Source organism: Mycteria americana, chromosome 1 (assembly GCF_035582795.1).
Source record: "Mycteria americana isolate JAX WOST 10 ecotype Jacksonville Zoo and Gardens chromosome 1, USCA_MyAme_1.0, whole genome shotgun sequence".
In the NCBI taxonomy this organism is placed as follows: domain Eukaryota; kingdom Metazoa; phylum Chordata; class Aves; order Ciconiiformes; family Ciconiidae; genus Mycteria; species Mycteria americana.
Genome location: NC_134365.1, coordinates 112064384 through 112084948, shown reverse-complemented (window position 1 = coordinate 112084948; position 20565 = coordinate 112064384). Strand labels below are relative to the sequence as shown.

Here is a 20565-nt window from a genome sequence, read left to right as displayed (position 1 = left end):
GCAACAACCACAGAACTAAAATCACCATCAGCTGAGAGTAGAACAAGCATCCGCACCAAACATAATGGCAGGCCTTAATCTCATCTTCAAAGGTATTGGAGGTAACACATTTTCCTTCAGAAATTCAAAGGGAAATTGTACGTATTCCAAAACAGAAAGTACTTGTTCAAAATAGGCTGTAAGCATGGAAGGGAGGAGGTAAGAAGTCTTTTAAGCATCCAAACGCAACTTGGACTTCTCAGAACAATCTTATCTCCCTCAAGGAATGGGGAGTTTGTCATTTGATTTTGTGGGGAAGGGTACTTTGGTTGTTTTTTTATTATTTTTGTTTTGTTTTTTAAAGAATCTGCTTCATGAGATGCAAAACTTAAAGAATCTTTCCAAACAAGAGAGCTTCATAAGCAGATTACAAGAGTGTATTACCTTGAGCTATTAAAAGTTACAAGACTTTCAGTTCTGTAGATCAAGGTTTCTCTGAAAAGCCTAACTCTCCAACCTATTCCCTAAGAAAGCATAAGGGTTTTTTTTTTTTCCCTCCAAACTGCATTACTTAACACTGACTTTTTTTGCTTAAAACTGCGTACTTGAAAAAAAGTTTTTTTCCTAATCCATATAAAAGTTTACTGTGTTTATGTCGTAATTCCCTCCACCTTATGATTCTGTGTTATCTATAATAAAAAAAAGCAACCCGTCCCCAAACTCCCACATGTTTTCCAAGCCTTTATACCACAGTTTAATTAAAAGTTTCACTGTTACAGATTAAGGTCACAGACAAAATACAAGTTTTATTTCTTGAAGGAAATGCACAGGAATTATTGCGCTCTCCCTGTTGCCTGCATGCCCATGAAATACAAATGGGTTCAGAGAACTTTAACACAGATAATGAAGAAGATACAGTCCCACAAAGTGATAGGAAATACCTAGATAGAGAACACAGACATGGATAGGGACTGCACACATACCAACTTAAACCAGCATAGAAAGACATAGCTTTTTGCCAAAATTTGTATTTGACTGCAGTTTTAATAATTCAAGACAAAGTATGAGGATCAGGGTAAACTGAAGTGAAGATTATTCAACATCAGGAACAGCCTCTACAGCCTTCATAAACCTGGAGAGATAGTGCCGAGACACAGCGCACGAGACACCCCTCATGCTTCTGAAGTGCTCAGTTCAGAGAGTGCTCGGTTAAGTCAATATCCAACAAATTATTCACTTTTTTTTTTAATGTGCCAACAGACTATACAGAAAAAAATCTGCAGCTTGAACTAACTGTCCATACCATTCCTATTTCAGGCTCTCAAATGCTGAGTTGCCAAACAGCATGTGTGTAGACAGTGTTATTTGACCCACAGATCCTGCACAGGCATACACACCAGGGCGGTTCCAAGAAAAGCACCCAGGAGCCTGTAGAGGTGAAAAATGAAGCCCACACTAATCAGATGGAAGCAGAAGAATCCTGGTTCCGTATCACTAGCTCTACCCGGTAGCAAAGGCATGGTGGTTAGACCAGCCGATGGTGAAGCAAAAACTAAACAAACTAGAAAGCCTGGAAAGCAGATACTCGAGTGACTTAAATGAGGAAAAACAGGGCAGGGGGGAAATAAAAAATTAAGACAGTGAATGAAAGAACCATGGAGCCCAAACCTTTATTTGAGAGGTAGTTCAATTAAGATATGAGGGGAGAGATGAAGGATGACCATATTCTTAACACTCATGATGAATCCATCCGGTGAACACCATTCTGAAAATAAGCCTTTCTCTCACTATACACTTCCCAGCCTGTGAGAAGGGGATCTGGGTTGATCCTAACCACCAGAAAGCAAGTCAAGCTGTTCTTTCAAAGTGCTGCGTCAAGAAGCTGTTTCTGAGAAGCGTGAGTCTCTTCCTGCTACTTACAGTGAAGATGTGAAATTCATGGTGAACAAAAGTTTGTAGCCAAGTCCAAGATTTTAAGGGCATGACAATAAAGGGGGAGCACACGTGTGTATGGTAGCAATGGCTGAAGCTATAAGAAATACAGGTGTCTGCAGAAGTTTTGTGGCTTCGCTCCCATAAGGATCAAAACTGAAAGAGAAGAGCTGAGCCAAGCAGGAATGTTCTGCTGATGGAAACTCAACTAGGGGAATTACCGATACAATTAGTTTGCCTACAAATAAAGAGGCTCCTTAGGAATTAAGAGTGTTTTCAGTTAATAGCTTATCCATCAAGCCCAGGGTTTCAAAAGATCTTCAAGGACACAACACGTCAAGGAAAACTGGGTATCAATCACATGAAAAATAATTCTGTTTCACTTGAAAGAATCACTCCCCTTTTGAATTCTACCTACTGCATTTTGCTAAAAGACCTCTTTGGATAAAAGCTTTTTCGTATCTGTATTAATATCCTCTCCAGAAGCAAGTAATGGAAAGATGCAACTGCTTTCCTCTCAATGCCGTGACTGATACCCATTTTTCTTGCATCCTTCTAGACACAAAACCAGAAGGTATTTTTAAAAAAAATTAACATACATATTTATGTTGGAAAACGCTGCATAGATGAGGTGATTTATTATACACTTAGAGTGGTGCATTTTTTCATCAACATTCTTGTGTTTATATAAGGCCTCCCACAGACATTTGGACTCCCTGGATTTTGAGAAAAGGCAACAACACAAAATGAAGAATATAAACAACCACCATTGTCTCTCTGAAAAAAGGCAACAACACAAAATGAAGAATATAAACAACCACCATTGTCTCTCTTTATGGACCTTTACGTTTGTTGGACAGTATCAGACTGTTTCCTGTGTGCTACTGTTTATGTCAGGTACATAACTGAAAGACTGCAGTGCCTTCAGGGTCCTCCACGGTATAAAGCAACATCTGGAAAAAGAAACCCTTACATTTAATTGATGGTGCAGGTGATTTAGTAAATTAATTTGGGTCCTATTCCTTAATCTTTTTGTGTTCTGTAAACTGAAAAAAGCCTGATTAAAAAAAAAAAATCTCTCAATTCCCATACTGAAGAGAAATATCTACTTACATAATTCAGTCACAGATTAACAGGTAGCCAAATGAACTGTATGTTTTACTACATTACACAGTAACTTGTATAGGTTTTGTGCTAGGCATTGTGAATCCAAGCTATCAGCTATCTTATTGCAGTGAAAAAAGCAAGGTTTTTAAGACAAAATAGTACTTAGTGATTTAACTGAAGGTTTAAATTCATACAAGATATTTAAAAGACAGTAAAACAGTAAAATATATACATGTTTGTTTCTGCTCTACTACACAGACCTTCTCAATTCAACTCAAAAATTCAAGTCATTGCAAATGAATACATCTATCTTCAGTACTATGAACTACAATGGATTATTTTGATTCTTTAAGAAACTGAAAAAAACTGAAACAAAAAGAGCAAATAATCTGGTCCTTGCTTGCTTCCATTTAATTTAAATATCTTACATATTCTTCCCAAGTGAAATACTTTCTTCCTCTTTTACCTTAGAAAGAATGCCTTTTCCCCTGTGTTTGTCATGGAAGATTACACAGATGATGAGGGTAACTGGCTCCTGCAGGGGTAAAGGGGAGCTTTCCTTAAAAGTTTTCACAAACATTCGAATTCAAAACCTGTTAGCAAAGAAATAAAATTGCTCTTTCACTTTTAGTTGTTTTTACCGTTATTGAAAAAGGCAAACGAGAAGTCTAATCTGTTCAAAACCTTGTTTAAAAATACACAGTGCTAAGTAAGCATATTCTTGAGTTTCAAAGTGCAACAGATGCAAAATGTGAAATCTTTTAAAATGCATCTTTACTCTTTTCATAATATGCATATCTTTTTCCTTGAAAGGTGATATTTCACACATCAATAGTTTCAGACCTAAAAAAAGGCTCCTGAGTAGTATTGCACTTGTAAGAGTTAATATTCTTTTTTAAAAAAATTGATAAAATAAATGGATAGTTTGACAAAGTATGAAGCACTCCAGTATTGAAAACAGAAGAGGAAAACAACCCTAAAAAGATTTTTAAGTGAAGGCCACACTCTATTCACTGTATGTTGTGATCCAGTATCTCTCAAGAGTGAACAACTTTCAAGACTGGTACATACTAAGATTGAACTCTGCCTCTTCTTGCATATGAGATGCCTACATTTATTCCTGCTACATTTCTAGGTGGTCTGAACTTAATGACTCCTTCCCTCCCTCTGTGTTCTTTTATTAGTAGATATTCGAATAAACACCACTTGAAAGCTTGTAATGAGAAGTTCAGTGCCGCTCCAATAAAAACATACAAACAAATATTCACATATTTTACTGTTCTAACATAAAAAGTTCTCTATAAAGAGTAGGAATCAAAATAGTGTCAGGTAACAGGATTACCTAAGGATGCATTAAATTTCTTTTTCCACAAAATAATTAAGTTTCTTCATTAAAACCGGACAGTATTTCAGTTTTACAAAACAAGCCCTATAGATCTCTTGTTCCACTTCCAACAGAAATTTAATTAGGACAGACAAAAGATTTCCGAGATATTTGTTGCAACAATAGCAACCTATTTCAAGTAAGGAATTAATGTAAGGTTTTATTTCTCGTCACTTACATGACTAAAATACCAATTTAAAAAATGGATTAATTCTTAAGCTTCATAAATTCCACTTTTTTAAAACCTTTATTTCCTCTACTTAAATCAATTTCTAGAAATTTTGCTCAGAGGGTTTAATATATTTCTATTGAAAATACTTTTAATTTTTCTATTTTTTTTTTCTAGAATAGAAGGAAGGTGCCATTATTGTTTTGCTTCAGAAGCCAGTCCCTACTATCAGAAAAAACTTGGCATGGCCACACACACACATAAAAGTGTTCAGGTGCAGTATCATACAGATCAGTAAAGAATACACAAAAAACCATAGTGTATAATACTGTGACAGTTTTTCAGTATATTCACACACAGTAATCTCCAACTACCTGTAACTAAACTGGCCATAAATCCTGAAGAACCTTGTCTATAAAATTGAGTAACCCATCAATATACTGTATCTCTTCTAAAAATACCCGTATTTTACACTAATATACAAGGTATCTGCTTGCAAACACAGAAGTAGCCATAAATAAAACTTTATTCTTTCATTTCATTTACAAGCTACCAAGTACCATGTATTTACACAGCACTGGACACTTAAAGTAGTTGCAGTCACAAAATGATCCAGACAGCTGCTGATAAAGTAAAGGATCTTAAGATAAAAGCAAAGTAATACTGTAACAGATAAGTGGCAAAAAAGCAGTTTTGCCATAATGATCAGACTTGCATGTTGCATCAATTCTGGTTGAAACGACTGAGCGCCATGCGATTCTCAGCTTTAATTGTTTGCAGTCTGGCTAAAGTTTGTACAGTCATTTCTCTTTTGCAGTTATTAAAATAAAAAAGTTAAAAACTATAGCAGCAACAAGCAAACCCTGTGACAGGAAGGCAAGGTTTAAGAACTAAAAAAGTTTATACAATGTGCTTAGGAAGGTTGCAGAATTTATCTTCCATCGGCTGGAGTTCGACTGAGTGACAACATGATTCGGGCGTATCTTTCACACAGTTCGTGTGTGGAGTAAGAGGGTAACTTTGGCGGGTCATTGAAACCTTTAATCTCTGTAGAACAATCTAGCAGTTTTGGCAGGAAATCCGTCAGCTTTTCTTGCAAGTTAGCTGCAAATAAAACAAGAAAAACAAACATAAGCATTTACATCTGCATGTGGAATTCTCCTTTTTCTGCCCAACATTGACTTTTTTTTTATTGGTGGGTGGGAAGAGGAGGAGTTTCACTTGGAATAATCCACCTTCTTCAGGTCTGCCAGCAATAACTAGGACATACCAATTCCTAGTAAGATGTTAATATAAATGCCCCTTCAGATGGTCTAACAACACAATTTTTTTCCATTCATAAAGCATGTTTCCTTTAAGGCCTAATACCCCAGTGCAATACATGGAAAAACTGTTTATTTAAATGTGTACAGTATTATTCAAAAGTCAGGGTAGCTCAAAATACATTAGCAAGGCACAAGAGATATAGGCTCAAATCAAGACACTGAAAACATCACATTTATAAAAAAGGTGCGCAAGGGCCTTTTACCTTAATGAATAAATGACTTACGTTCCATTTCTTGTCCAAGATAGGAACACCAACGGTTTCTCATATCTTCCACAGCAACAATATCTTTTTCTTCCATTTCATCCACCAGTAGTAATGGCAAACACGGGACAATAAGCTCATTCATAATGATCAGGCCATTATTTACTTCCTGATCATCTCCTGATTCAAACAGTGCTGCAGCATGTTCATTTAGTTTCTTCATAAACCACCACAAAAAAGGAAAGCCTTTAAGTATACAGCATTTCACATTCTACCATGCATCAGTTTCTGTTTGTTTTACAGCATAGTCTTCCTACAAAGCTACCTGGTAATTAACCACAGCTGCGCTTTAACATTTACAGCAATGAGACACATACTCTACTAAACCACTTGATCTTGTGCTATTCCTTAAGCCACTTCATCTGATACCTGCCAACTCAACCTTTGCAGCTGTTCTTTTTAAGACTGAGGTCCTATCGCCTGCTTTTGTTTTCTCACTATTGCTAAAAGTGACATAATCAAGAAAAAAAAACCCTTGTTTCCTGCTGATGCCTTTTCCAGTATTTGTCTCCCCAAACTGTGGCAACAGGGTGAGTCTGCTCAACACTGTCAACTGTCGTTCCTACCTAGCCCAGACATGACGGTAGTGAGCACGCTATTTACAGTCATAAAGATGATGATTATTCAAAAAAATAAAAAAAATAAAATTTAAAATGAAATAAAGATTATTCAAAAAAATGGGAATAATGTTTTCCTTCTTACTTTTGCTTTTTTTCCTTACACAAGTCTAAGTATTAACTTGTTAATGAAAAGGGGGTTTGGTTGGTTTTGTTTTACATGATGGCAACACTTTTCTACTAATTAGTTCTGTTAAAGCTATGCAGCAAGTTCAACTTTTTGAAACATACTTCACCCTTCACTTACTAGCAAACATTCTCGTCTGTAGTGAGATATCAGCTCTTCATCATGCCCTCTGTATGGGCCTTTGGACAAGAGTTCTTTGTTATTCTGGTAAGCATAGATAAGGTAGAGCAAGGCTTCCATATAGCTGAAGTAAAGTAAAGAAACAAAAACATTAGATGCAACATCCAGGTACCACCTATTTCAAGCTAACTACTGCGCTCTTCAAAGGATACATAACTTCACTTGCTTGTTTGACTGTAAGTCCACCCCTCCCCACCAATCTCTTCATAATGTTTTTTCTAACACACAATTTCATCTTTTATGCACATTAGAACAATTTATTTTATTATCAGGTTAGATCACACGCACATGAAGTCTGATCCAAAGCTCACTGAAACCAATGGATATCATTTCACTCACTTCAAAAATAGCTTTGGATTAGCCTTGAGTATACATGAAAACTTAATTTTTCCTGTGTGCATTTATGTCACATTAGGTTTGATCTTCTGTTGCCATATATATCTTGATAGCATTCTACACCATAGCAAATAAGAGATAAAGCTGCCACCTTATTTCTAAAAAATAAACCGGTGCTTTTTAGCCTCACTAACTGTAAGTTCTTCCAAACTATTGAAGTCTAAAGTGATGGAAGAAGCCAGGACAGCATTTCAAAAGCAAAAGTGCTGCTAGACTGTTGATATTTCTGTCTTTAATCTAAATGTAGAAGATAAATACAAGCCTAACTGGTAAAGGACAAGTAACAGAGGACCTAAGAACCTAACAGTTAATAATCAACAGAGATCTCTTCACGCACAGATTAACAATCTCCCCTCACAGTGCTGCGTACCATTTCCAGCAAACACCTTAAATTGTTAATTCTCTGACTTACAGAAACCCAGTTATGACAGACAGCCACTCAAAGCAGTTCAGGCATCTACCCTAAAAACAAGCAGTTAGAAATCTCATTTTTATTCAAACTAAAAAAATCTAGGAAGAAAAATTCCCTAACGGAGTGGTTAGAGGAACAGTACACTGTGCACTCCCTCACTCCTAGTGAGAACAGGAGGTCATGGTTAAGGTTTAAATTACCAAAACCAAACTATTAAAAATGACTAAAAATTAGTAGACAAACTCAAGACTTACAGTACTGCCTCCCAATGAGACAACATAAAAAGGGAAAAGGCTACTTGAAATAGCAATGGTTCCTTAAAGCTTTACCTTCTAATATCCCTGTTTAGAAGAACAAGATGAAGCCCAACACCATAATTTCAGAATCTTCTGTGAAGTTTTTTCTTCCACCATGAGATCTGCTCATAGTGCCTTGCAATTCTAAATATTTATTGCTTAAGTAATTAATATATTACAAGTACAGTCACTGCTCTCCACCTTTTTGTCCTCAAAATACAAAGCTATGCTTTCATGAAAAGAGGTTGTAATACCCTGTGCTCAAGTCCATTTCTCCTGCCCATGAAAAGTCTTCACACCACTGATCACGAACACAACCGATCAGACAGCAGAAAACTTAATGTAGTGGGAAAGGGGAGAAGATGGTTGCAAGGAACTGGAATTGCTGGATATAAAGCCAGAGGAGCAGGACGTTCTTTCCCTTTCTGTTTGTAGTTCAGTTATCTGTGAAACCGCTGGTTGAAATTACAGTGTCAACAACTCAGTTGATCCAAATTAAAAACTCGCTGCTGGTAGTGGCCTTATTCCCAGTCCCTCTCATCCCACTCCTTCCCCCAGTTGTGTGACCTTTCCCTGAAACAACTGTAGTGCCATCTAACAGCAAGGTAAGCTATTTTAAATCATCATTACTGTACATCCACGCTCAGAGTCCTTATATACCTTGAGAGTCTGACGAATACAATTACAGTGTAAATTAGCAAACAGATTCTGCCTTTCACACCTGAAGCGCATATAAACTCCAGCCTATGAAGCCTAAGCCTAAAATCACTGAAGCTGCTCAGAGAATTATGGAGCTCACGGGGTCTAGGCTTTGGAAAAGATTCAGAAAGCACAGGCTGGCTAAATTTTAGCACTGCTTTGAAAAAGGCATTTCAGTCAAAACTGAAAAACTGTATTGGCTTTCCAAGAAACTTAAAAGGCAACTGCTAAGGTCTATGGTTTGTTCACTTTTCAGTTACTACCACAACAGCAAGCTGCAGGTAAAACTCCTGCCGAGGTTCATTAGCTGGCTGCATTCGTCTCACCCATAGCAGGTTCCTACTCTATAGTGCAGTCAGAGAAGATATGCCTGAAACCCTTTAATTCTCCACCTGTAGTGAAGAGGGCCTTGTCAAGCACCATAAGGGATCATGAGTGAACACTGAAACTAGGCACGACTTCCCAGTGCTCAGCATAAGGTGATTTTCACTTGTACTAAGAAACTGCTGTTTCCTTTGCGCCTTCAAATGCAGTCTTGCATGTTCTGCACTCCAGCGCCAAGACCTATAAAGTAAGCTACATAGAGGAGAAAAAGATACACCAAACTACTTCTTTAATGTTGATTTTGTGTTTGTTCAACACAGCACAATTATTCAAGGAAATCAGAGACTACCTGGATAAAGGCCAATTTTTAGCTCCATCTAGAGACTGAGTGCTGCTAGGTACCAAATAGTGTTATTAAACTAAGAGGAGTTGGTCGACTGAGCGAGACGGGTTTCTGCAAAAAAGCCTCGAAACAGTCCTGCTGATGAAGGTTGTATTTCAATTATGAAAGTCTATGTTTTCATAAATATTTTTGAAGTTACATTTTTATGATTTCAGTGTTAATAAGGGAATTGGAAGAGTTCATCAATTTAGTCTCATTTTCAGCATAAGGATGGTAGTACTGCCCTCTACAGTTTACAAGATGTGATCCTCAGTAAGTATCTCAGTCCTTTGGGAACCTGTAGCTGAAACATGGGTGCATAATTGCAATAGATACCTTTAGAGTAGGTCAATGGATACCCAGATCCTCGCCCATCCTCTAAGCATGCTTAACCCGTCTTACTGTCTTTGTATTAAATACCTCTTGAAGCATTTATGAAATTGCATTTCTTGCCAAAGGGAATGAATGCTACACTTGCTTGGATGTTACATGAGTCTGATAATATAGTATTTTTTATTCCTGAGCAATATCAGACTCTAAGACTGGTCATTATAGGCTTGTTTTCTAAATTACAAAGATGTTTAGTAACAAATGCCTCACCCTAATTTTGCAAATTAATGTAACTAATGAAAAAGTATACCAAAAACGCTGTTCAGCACAGAGCAGAAACCTGTGCTTCCCTCCCTCCCCCCTGGCATAATCAGAATATATCATGGTAAGAAGTGGATTACTGAAAACACTGGTATTTTGCAGCTGAAGGTGCCATCCTGGAGTCCCAGTACCAAGGAACTTGAAGATCTTCCATTCCTGCCTGCATGCTTGGAGCACGCATGAAGTCTGGGGGTAACAAGGAGGGTTCCTATATACTACACCAATGCCCGTGACATTTTTGCCTCCTTAAGGGATCAAGCAATACCAGAGTGTTTATTTTTCAAATAAGCCAGGCAATCTTCTGACCAACCTTTGTACATAAGCTGTTCAGGACTGACAGAGTAGCATACTGCAATTTAGATTATTAATGAATGTACTATTTATTACATGCTAGCAACCAGAAGACAAAACAGGACTATGGGCTCATTGTTTTAGCCACTTTACAAAGATGTAGCTTGTCACAAAGACAAGGCAGTGTCTTTTCCAATCAATTTTCCTGTTTTGTTTGGGGCCTTTCTTGTTTGGGAGCATACAAAACAAGAAAGAGAAATATGAAGCAATTTACTACACAACATACACACAAGAAATTAAGTTTGATTCCCACTATATTCCCCTACCTACTGTGTTATACAGAAAAATGAGTGATTGACTGCAAAATTGTTTTCACAGTCAAAAATTTTTATCATGTGATAGCTCAATTTTCACACAACAGATGTCAGCCACTGGCTATTTTGCAGCTAATCATTTTGTTCCTTTGGCTGGGCATGGGAGGAAGAGGCAGTTTTGAACAATTCTGTTTCAAAGACTCTCCTGCAGAATGCTTTGAGGCATTTATACTGTAATCACCATCCTTGTTGCATGTAGTAGATCAGAGTATAAGTTTGAGCTATAGTGCATTAAGTACATAAATGTTACCAATTTTATATAGCCACAATTCCTGGCTTGGTTGGAAAAGAGAAGGGAATTAATCACCATCGCCTTATGGAGCTAAGAAGAATCAGCTACAACTATGATAGTTACACATTATAGTTTTCCTCAAATATGTCCTTTTTTCCTGACCTTTCAAGCCCATCACAGGTGGAATTTTAGCTTAGACAAATGCAGAAGGCAAAATTGCTTTTGTGGGAAGACCCAACAAAAAGATGGATAAGACGGGGACTTGCCTAATTGTGATTGCTGATGAAAGCAGATAAAAGTATGTGCACATGTGGTGCCAGAGAGGAAAGATTTTTATGTCTGAGGGATACCCAGAGCACTTAGAGTAGGAGGGAAAGAGGAATACAGGTGCACGTGGAGGGTGCTCTGAAAAGAGTACATGGCTTGATAAGGAAGGAAGAAATTGAGATTAAGAATAGGAAGCTGTGGGAAACTTTAGAGGTAGGTGCAAGACTGAAGACATCAATGGACCGAATAAATGCTTAAATAAAATGAAGAACACATTAATTCTTAATTTTAAAAATAGCTTTACTTTTCAATATTACATTTTGCCTTCAAATTGCTCTACCACATTTGAGTTCTATACTACCACTTACCTCTTTTTTTGGAAAAACTCCAATCCTACCATGAGAAACATGGTTGTTTCCCTGAAATTTCTATAGTCTTGATGCCATCTCTGCATATAAGAAAGGGTATACAGAATTTCATCCACAAACGTGAAATACAATTTTTTTTTCCTCCTCCCCCTCCCCCCCCCCCCTTTACTTAGTGCTGAATACTCACAGTAAGTGCTAAGGACTCCTAGTAAGCTTGCATGTGGGAAAAGTCTCCCTGCATCCCCCCCTCCCTCAATAAAAAGAAAATTCTTAAATACCTAAAATATTTCTAAATAAGATTATTTTTACAGAATGCATTACCATTTGAAAGGAACACAAAGCATCTTTGGAGAACCACAGTCAGAATTATATGAGATCCCCTTTTTCATCTCAAAAAGAGTTGAGAAGCTAATAGCCTTTTTTTCTTCTCTACATTACACTCAGTTATTTACTCAGAAAGTGTTAGAAAGCTTTTTCATACACTAAATATTAAGCTTAACTTTCAATATAAGAATGACAGAGAAAAAGCCTGAACACATTACATAGGAAGTGATAAAAAAAACCCAAAATCAAATGCAATTCAGACTGTGGAGATACTTATACTGGAGCAAAACATTTATCTTACTGCATCGCCACTTACACAAAGTGACTACCGGTACACTTTACAGGTAAATGCGCCAAGTGAAAAAGGCGCTTTTACTGCAGTTGGTTAGTAGCCAATTAAAGATAAAATAGGGGACAGCATACCACAATACATAACCACTTACAGATTCAACACAGAGCACGAGAAAGGATCCATAAAATGCCAACTCACTATACAGGACAAATACTGATACAATCGTTGGAGAAACCACCAACTATCTGCCTCAGGAGCTAAGAAAGTGGCACGTATCTGCAGGGGAATAGAAGACACCTCACTCCCTCACTCTTAAAGCTAAGTCCAGAATTGTTCATTCTACCTGTGCAATGCCATTCAGAAAATGGTAAGATACTGAGACTTGCACAGCCTAAAAAAAATTGCAACAGAAATTCCACTATGAGAGTCCTTTCCCCTCACAGGCCAGGGATGGCACACTGTAATGTAGTAGACACCTACTCTAGGTCCTAAACATGGTAACGAGAAATGACAAGTAAATATTTTTCACTTGGTTTGTTGAGGGGAAGATTACTCCCATAGTCCACCTGAACAAGTTGTTTTGGACCTACGAGCATAACAATGAGGTTTAGGTGGTGCACTGGAATATCCCCTGTTATGAACAGTATTGCACAGAGTTGAAACTGATGTAAAACCAGCTACAGACTTTGCTTTAAATACGAGATGAATTATTTTTGCAAATATTAGTCACGATTATCTAATGTCTGAGATTTTCTCTTCTTTCCAAGTTTTTCTAAATAGTGCAGGAGGAAAAAATAAATGCATAAACTGGTTATGCATGGTCTCAGCAAACAAAAGAATCTGGTGCTCATAAGAAAATGGAAATGTCTGCAGAGACAGCTGGAGGAAAAGCACAACTGTGACTGTGACCCAGTTCTCAAGATATATAAGGCTGGCCTTAGACCACTCTCACTCCTTCGCTGCTAGCTGTTTCTGACTAAAGAGAGCCAGTTGGCTCGTATGGTGATAAATTATGAAATACTGTTAGTGACGTCGAGACATGTTAAGGAGTAAGGACAGACTCAAACTTGACATTTATTTATGGCTCAAGTCATTGGAATTACACATGTGGAAAAAACAGCTTTAGACCACCTGGTCAGAGCAGCATTCCTACAAATAAATGATCTTTCAATAACCAGTTTTAACTTCTTAGCGTAAGACAAGAAGAAATTTATGAAGATAAAATTCAGCTTACTGATAACTATTTCATGTTACAGTTTAAATTAAAGTATAAAAAATACTGACCTCATATTCTTCCATGTTTACTTCATCTGGCTTTATCATTTCAAGTTTAGCTTGAGCAACCTTCATTATGTTACGGCACCTTACAAAAAGCAACAAGAAATCATGGAAGATTACTGGAAATTCACAAAGGATATTATCCATACAAAGACAGCAGTCTCAAACAGTATAAGCTACAACCTTACGCAAACCAGTATGAAAACACTGTGGAAAATATGCTTTTTATTATGCATGGTATCAATCAGCAGGAGAGGGCATACTTTAGAAGTACATGTGATGGAGGCCTGTGCTATTTAAGAATTACTTCTTGTTTTGTTTTGCTAAATTGCCACATTGCTCAGTCTTTACTTTAAAGTTCAGATGGCTTGAAACTCCTCGATATTTACTTTGCAGAAGTAACATTAGAGGTTTATTCACTATGCAGAAATCAGACTAATGTTCCCTTACCTTTCAATTTATTTATTTAAATAAGTAAATGTATGAAATTTCAAGTGGAAAAGAGACATTGTCTTGCATTCAAGTTGCCCATATTAGCTTGTAAGGCTTTGCTGTCTACTGCTGGCTTTCAGGGCAGTGAAGAATGCAAACTGCACAGCCTTACACAGTGTTCTGAAAGAAGGTACAGAAATCCATGTGCAAAATTATGAGCAACACTGAGTATTTCTCCTTATTTCATAATGACAGAAAGCCAACTTCTCTTGTTTACTCTTTTTATAGAGATTTTTATAAAGATGATATTTTTTACAAAATATACTTGCAAGCTACTAACTAGAAGATAAAGCCAAACACACTAGCCTTCCCTCTATTATGTGCGCTATCTGAATACGAAGGGGCGTCTCCACCCATCAGAGAAAGTTCGTGAGCACAGGAAATGAGACATGCAGATCTTATTACCTTTCATCAAAGCTAAGATTGTGATCTCCAAACTGTTCCAGTAATGTTCTCTCAATTATCTTCTTTGGTGCCTGGTTTTGGATGAAGTAAACAATTGCATGACGCAAACGGTAATCACATTCAGGTGGTGGATCTTCCTGGGCTAATTTTAGCAGACGAGTGTATTCCAATTTAATTGCCTAAATAATTTTAAAAATACACGTTATTCTTTCTGGCTTTTAACTCTTAAATGTCACAGACACTAACAGGATAATTCATGTCGAATGGCCTCTTGCCTACAAATTAATTTTTAATAATTCCATACTCCACCCTTCTAACAAGTCTGAACTACATTAAAAAAAAAAAAAAAAAAAAACCAAACCAAACCCAACAACCAAAAACCACCCAAAAACCCCAGACAAGTGGTAAAGTTGCTCTTGTCTCTCCCCAGCTATGCCTGCCAAAATCCCAGGTAGACCTTTACTTCAAAAGCAGTCCCAATCCTGTGCTACATCTCCCTGAGAGAAGGTTCATCCAATCCCTAGAGGGGCCTCTCTGAGCATTTACAGTCCAAAAGCAGTATAAGATTTCAGACACTTTGCTTAAAGAAGTCTTCTAAAATCTCATAAGATAAAAAAAGGTACCTTTAATACATGGTTAAAATGCAAATACGTGAATAAAACAAATTCTACTGAAAGTTTAATAAACACGTATGATTTTGGAAACACTAAGTGAAAGTGGAAAATGTCTTTCAACAAAAATCAAATTGTAGGATTTCTAAAGAAAATAATACTTCAATATGAATAGTATTAGTCTCCTATAAGGCAGGACAGAGTCCACACTGAATATTTTGGATTGACTTTAGAGGTCATCAGAAGCATTTACTTTTCCAGTTTTGCCAGCACATTAGATTTTAATGAACATCATCTGTTATGTTCATTAGATTTTCGTCACTGAAACTATATAGCATGAACAACAGCAACAACAAGAAAAGTAATTAGAAAAATGGTGACAAATGTTAATACGTTCCATAATTTATCTCTCAAAAATAGGGAGGTGATCATATTGTTTGCTAACACTAAATGTCGACTTGAAACAAATGACTTAACACAGTAGCTTCACACATTAGCAAAATTTCAATACAACATATGCACAAAATAAAGCTCCAAAGCAGGCAGAAAAATACCCTGTTCAATATTTCAAATTCCTTTATGTTGCAATACTGGACAGTAGCAGGTAACTTCTTGACGTTTAACTACCAGAAATTTGGGCCCCCATTCCCTACTAATACACATTTTGTTTCAGGACTAGACACGTGGGTAGGATACTATTCATACAGGCTTAAACACAGAGCATGTGGAGAATTTTAAAACTAAAGAGAACATTCTGCATCAATATTTTTAAATACTAATCATATGCATTATCATTAAAAAGGAAGTTTGGGAGAACTGATTATAAGTAACAAAAGCCACAGACAGAGTTTCTATTATCTTACGTCAGAAGAAGTTCTATCATTAGAAAACCAACATGGATAACTATGCAATTAAATATCTTTATTGGGGTAGGCCAGAAACAAAAAGCAATTGCTATTAGACATTTAATTTTTCAGAGAATTACTTAGAAGTAGGAAAAAATGCAACGCAAAACCTATATTTTTATACACATATTTAAACAAAATAAAATAATATACTACAGATTCAGAAATCTTATGTACAATGGAAGAATAACACTATTTCTTTACATAGAATACAGGAAAAAGGGACGGTAGAAAAAAGTATTACATGCTTTCATTTTCTCACCGAGAATGTTATATAAAGATCTTAAGGCAACATTCTGCAAGGAACTGTCTATAAAGTTTAAAGAAGGATGATTGGAAGAGCTCATTGATCAAGAAATATCTTAATGGGTTTGTATTAGTCACATCTCAAGCCTGAGATCTAAGGGGGGAGTGAAACCTTGGCAGTAACAATGACCCACGTCAAATGGGTTTTACCTGGGTTACAATGAAACAAAGATATCATAGAAGAAAACCCACAATTTTCTGTAAACACTCATTTTATAAAAACCAAACAGATGAAGAAACCCGGAGCATAACAGTATTAAAAATATCATAGAAGCTTTTACGGTAAGTTTATGAAGTAACATGAGATTTCATTTGATACATTTCAAAATACGAATTTTGTTACTAAGTAGGACCACTTCATCTGTATACGTTCATATTAATGTATTCCTCAAAAATGAAGCATGTTCCACCTCTTCTAAGTTATTGCAAACATGGTTCAGCAGAAAATGAGTAAGGAAACTTTTCTACTCTCCAATAATTTAGTGTCACAACATTTTCTCACTCAAAGACAAATCCTGTCTCCCATGAAGTGAAATGTTTAAGCATTCAAAATTAAAGACCAAAAAACCATTTCAACTGAGCATTGTTTTGATAACTCTGAAGCACTAAATATAATTTTATTTTGAACTGCATTTCTGTTTTAAAATTATCAAAACACCCATCACATTCAAAAAATAATTTGGTGTAATTAAACTTTCTGGTAAAGAGTTTGATTTGATCAAATGAAGAATTTTTTTTTTCCAACTTAAAATAAAAAAAGATCGACATCTTTTCATTAAGTAATAATTTTGAAAAACAAAAACAAAACCACAACCCAGCACTGAATCCCAAACAAAACCTATTTCACTAAACAGAGGCTATGGCAGGTGTCTCTCCATTCCCTGAGGGCAGGCACAGTTAACAGAGCCAGCCCTGCAAACAAGTGTTATGGTCATAACACTTCTTTAAGTGCCCACTACAAAACCCCACACAAACAGACAAACAAACCAACCCATGAGATTTCAATTTCATTACCAAGGGGTTAGAGAATTTTTTGTTGGGGGTGCGTGTGTGTGTGTGGTTTTTGTTTGTTTGGGGGTTTTTTGTTTCTTTTGTTTTTTACAATTTCTTCTAGTGCAACTACACCATAACAATTAAAAAGAAAAGAGACTGCTACTCAACGATAAGCAAGAAATTCCCCCCCCCCAATCACATTTGAGAGGATTTTACATCATGTCAAAGTAATTCCGTTTTCAATACCCTGAGAATTCAAAAGATCATGAGCTAAAAATTCTCAGAAGTTTGTGTATTTGACTAATACGTTTTTAATCTCATATCATCATGACGAGTAATAACCACAAAAAGCCTAACGTCTAATTCCCAGTAATAAAACACTGCATAAATAAATAGTATTGACATCCATGCAGTTACACAAAAGAAAGTAAAAAAAAAACCTAACTAAACTAACAAAAAAAAAAGCTTTTAAGGAGTACAAAACAAGAACATCTCTTTGAAATAAACAGTAAATGACGAAACACTGATGTCCCTGGGTGAAAAAACTGATGTCCCAAACAGTCTAGCAAAGGCATGATTTTTGTTACTGGGGGGGGGTGGGGAATACATATTCTTATTTATTACACATCTAGGTTTCATGTTACTTGCTACTATTATTAGAAAGGCAGAATGCAGAAAGGCATATAAGCTACTGATATCAAGGCAGTGTACTGCTGAATCAACAGGGAAATAGCTGTCTATTTTTCAAGGGAGAAATATCTAAATGGAGGACTGATATCATAGAAGAGTACGTATAAACACTGGAACAGTCTTAATATGCACCAAAAGGTGGAGGGAGAAGGCATATCTAACAAGAAAAGTCAGAGGAGAAAAAGTTGAAAATGTTAGTTGTACCTTAAAGAACCCTGCTTCTGGCCCACACCTGTCATAAACATTCCTGGCTTTACCTATAGCCATGATAATACCTTGCATGTTCGGGGTCAGCATGACCTGCCACAAGGGATTTAAGGTAGAAGTTTTGAATGATTAATATTTTAATGACCAAATTCAATATGCTTTTAGTCTCATGCAAGATAAAAAGCAACTTAATGCATGCATACATTGAAATGGCACATTTAAATACAGATCTGGTGTGCATATTCTGCAAATCAGTCATGGGATGTGTATATATTTTTACTGTAACAACATATGATTAAAGGAAGCTTATAAAAAAATTGGAAGAACTGTGTCAAATACAATTTAAACGTTACATGGTCAAAACTTCCCAGGAAAGGAACATGCATCGTTCAGCATTAGTATCCGTCAGAAACTGCACACTGAATGAGTGCTACCCATGGCTACCAAAGGATTAAAAAAAAAAAAAAGTTTCAAGTAGAAAAATCACCCAATCACACTTTATATACACTATACTAAAACCATAGTAAACTACACTGCTTGTATTTTATGCATATTTCAACATCAAAGTAAGGGACCCACTGCTGCAAATGCAATTGGTCCCTGAAGCATTTGCAGACAAATTCTTAAAAAATCAAACCCAAAACATTTAACAAACACAAAGCCAAACATAAGACACACATCTCACAGCTATTCACATGAGATATACACAAACAATTTGATACATCTAGGTTAGTCAGAAAGGCCTTTTCCCTTTGTTATCTCTGAGCAAAGAGAAACACTCCCTCTCTCCCTACCCAAGGTATAGCTGGCACAGCAACAATAGATGAAGAACCCTACAAACTCTCCAGAAGAGTTTCCCACACATAAGAACAACATTAAAAAAAAGTGAACACACCTACAAAAGGAACAGGGAAATAGGGAAGAAAGTTACCATCCTCTAGAAAGACAGTGGCATGGGGACAATGGTGGAAAAAAAGAAAAAAAAAAAAAAAACAACACAAAAAAAGCAGGTCACTAGGTGAGGCTAAATCCTCATGTCTTTAAAGGTGGAAACAACACATCTGTGAGAAGCCAAAAACAGTGTGATGTCAATTAAGTCATTTTATTCCCCATCCCATACTCCCAGTTACAATTGATCACAATTACAGGGCAGAATGACCTGAAATATTCATTTGCCTTGGGAAGCAAAAGCTCCCCATAGCCCACCAAGGACACATGCTCAGACACCTGAGAATATGGGCTGCACCAATGCTATTCCCAACCAAAACAAAACAAAGCAGTGTTAAGACAGGACATTTTGATGACCTGGCAATGTTGCTTTCTGCTGCTAAAATAGGGCAGCAGAAAAATAACGTGTCTCAGGATAACATGGGCCCCTCATCTGCTCCTCAAGTAGTACCAGGTACACACACCACCCAGGGTCTGAATTGGGAAAAAAAGAATTTTTGTATTTTTTTTTTTCTTAAGCTTTGGAAGAGTCAGCTCCACCAGCCATATCAGTTTCAGGTTATTTCCATGGATAATTTAATCCTTTAAGTCTGAAATGCTTAACCTTGGCAAATAAGGGGTTGGACTTGAACATTAGCTTTATTGGACTGACAAGAAAGCACAAACATTAAGAACATCACTCAGTATCCTGTCACTTTTTAAATAATGTAGTAGTCTGCAGTCTATCACCAGCATTTCAAAGGCTATCTGGCCTAACACAAACATTCAACTTTCACAGCTAAAAGACAAATACACCTCCAGTGTAAATAGTACCATGCAAAGCGTGCCCAATTAGAATAGCTAGTGCTTTCCTTTCATATTTCATTACAAATTAAGACATTGTTAAGGTTACAAATGGCTAAGCATTTAGTTTTGCAGAAATCTGTTAGGTGTCACGATGTGCAAACATGCCAAAAATTCTCATCAGGCAGCACAAGAAAGCACCGAGGAGGAGCGGTGCACACAATTGCAATCAAATGTACCTCATCGTCATAACCCCCCTCCTCTGACTCAATCACAAAAGTCCCTACATCAGGAATCGCCACCTCTACAACTCGTTGGTTAGGAGCTGGTTGAGCTGGGGCATTACCAGAGCTCTGCAGAAGAAAATCATTATCAGTATGTGTGGGGGAAAATTAAAAAAAATAAATCAGAAAAAATAAGATAAAATTACAGAGACACGCAAACTGACAGGCTGATCAAGTAGAATGATGTGCACGGCTAAAGTTCTGAAAAAAATTATAAAGATCACTTATATTCTCTAATTACTTACAGTTTCTTAATTTTTTAAGTTGTACAT

At 36.6% G+C, this 20565-nt stretch overlaps 1 protein-coding gene across 4 annotated transcripts in view; it reads right to left on the bottom strand.

Moving 5' to 3' along the window:
• Positions 1-4277: 4277 nt before the first annotated feature.
• The window catches only part of USP25 (ubiquitin specific peptidase 25), a 100176-nt gene continuing 83888 nt past the window's right edge, over positions 4278-20565 (bottom strand). For 3 of the 4 annotated variants that reach the window (XM_075516726.1, XM_075516718.1, XM_075516731.1), the window contains 8 exons: positions 20249-20362; positions 18276-18371; positions 14567-14745; positions 13676-13754; positions 11776-11855; positions 7024-7147; positions 6121-6316; positions 4278-5675 (listed from right to left, as the gene is read on the bottom strand). In XM_075516726.1, coding sequence (XP_075372841.1) covers positions 5503-5675; positions 6121-6316; positions 7024-7147; positions 11776-11855; positions 13676-13754; positions 14567-14745; positions 18276-18371; positions 20249-20362 — 1041 coding nt within the window. In that variant the 3' untranslated portion in view covers positions 4278-5502. The remainder of the gene's footprint in view (positions 5676-6120; positions 6317-7023; positions 7148-11775; positions 11856-13675; positions 13755-14566; positions 14746-18275; positions 18372-20248; positions 20363-20565) is intronic. The other variant, XM_075516727.1, reaches the window with a different exon arrangement.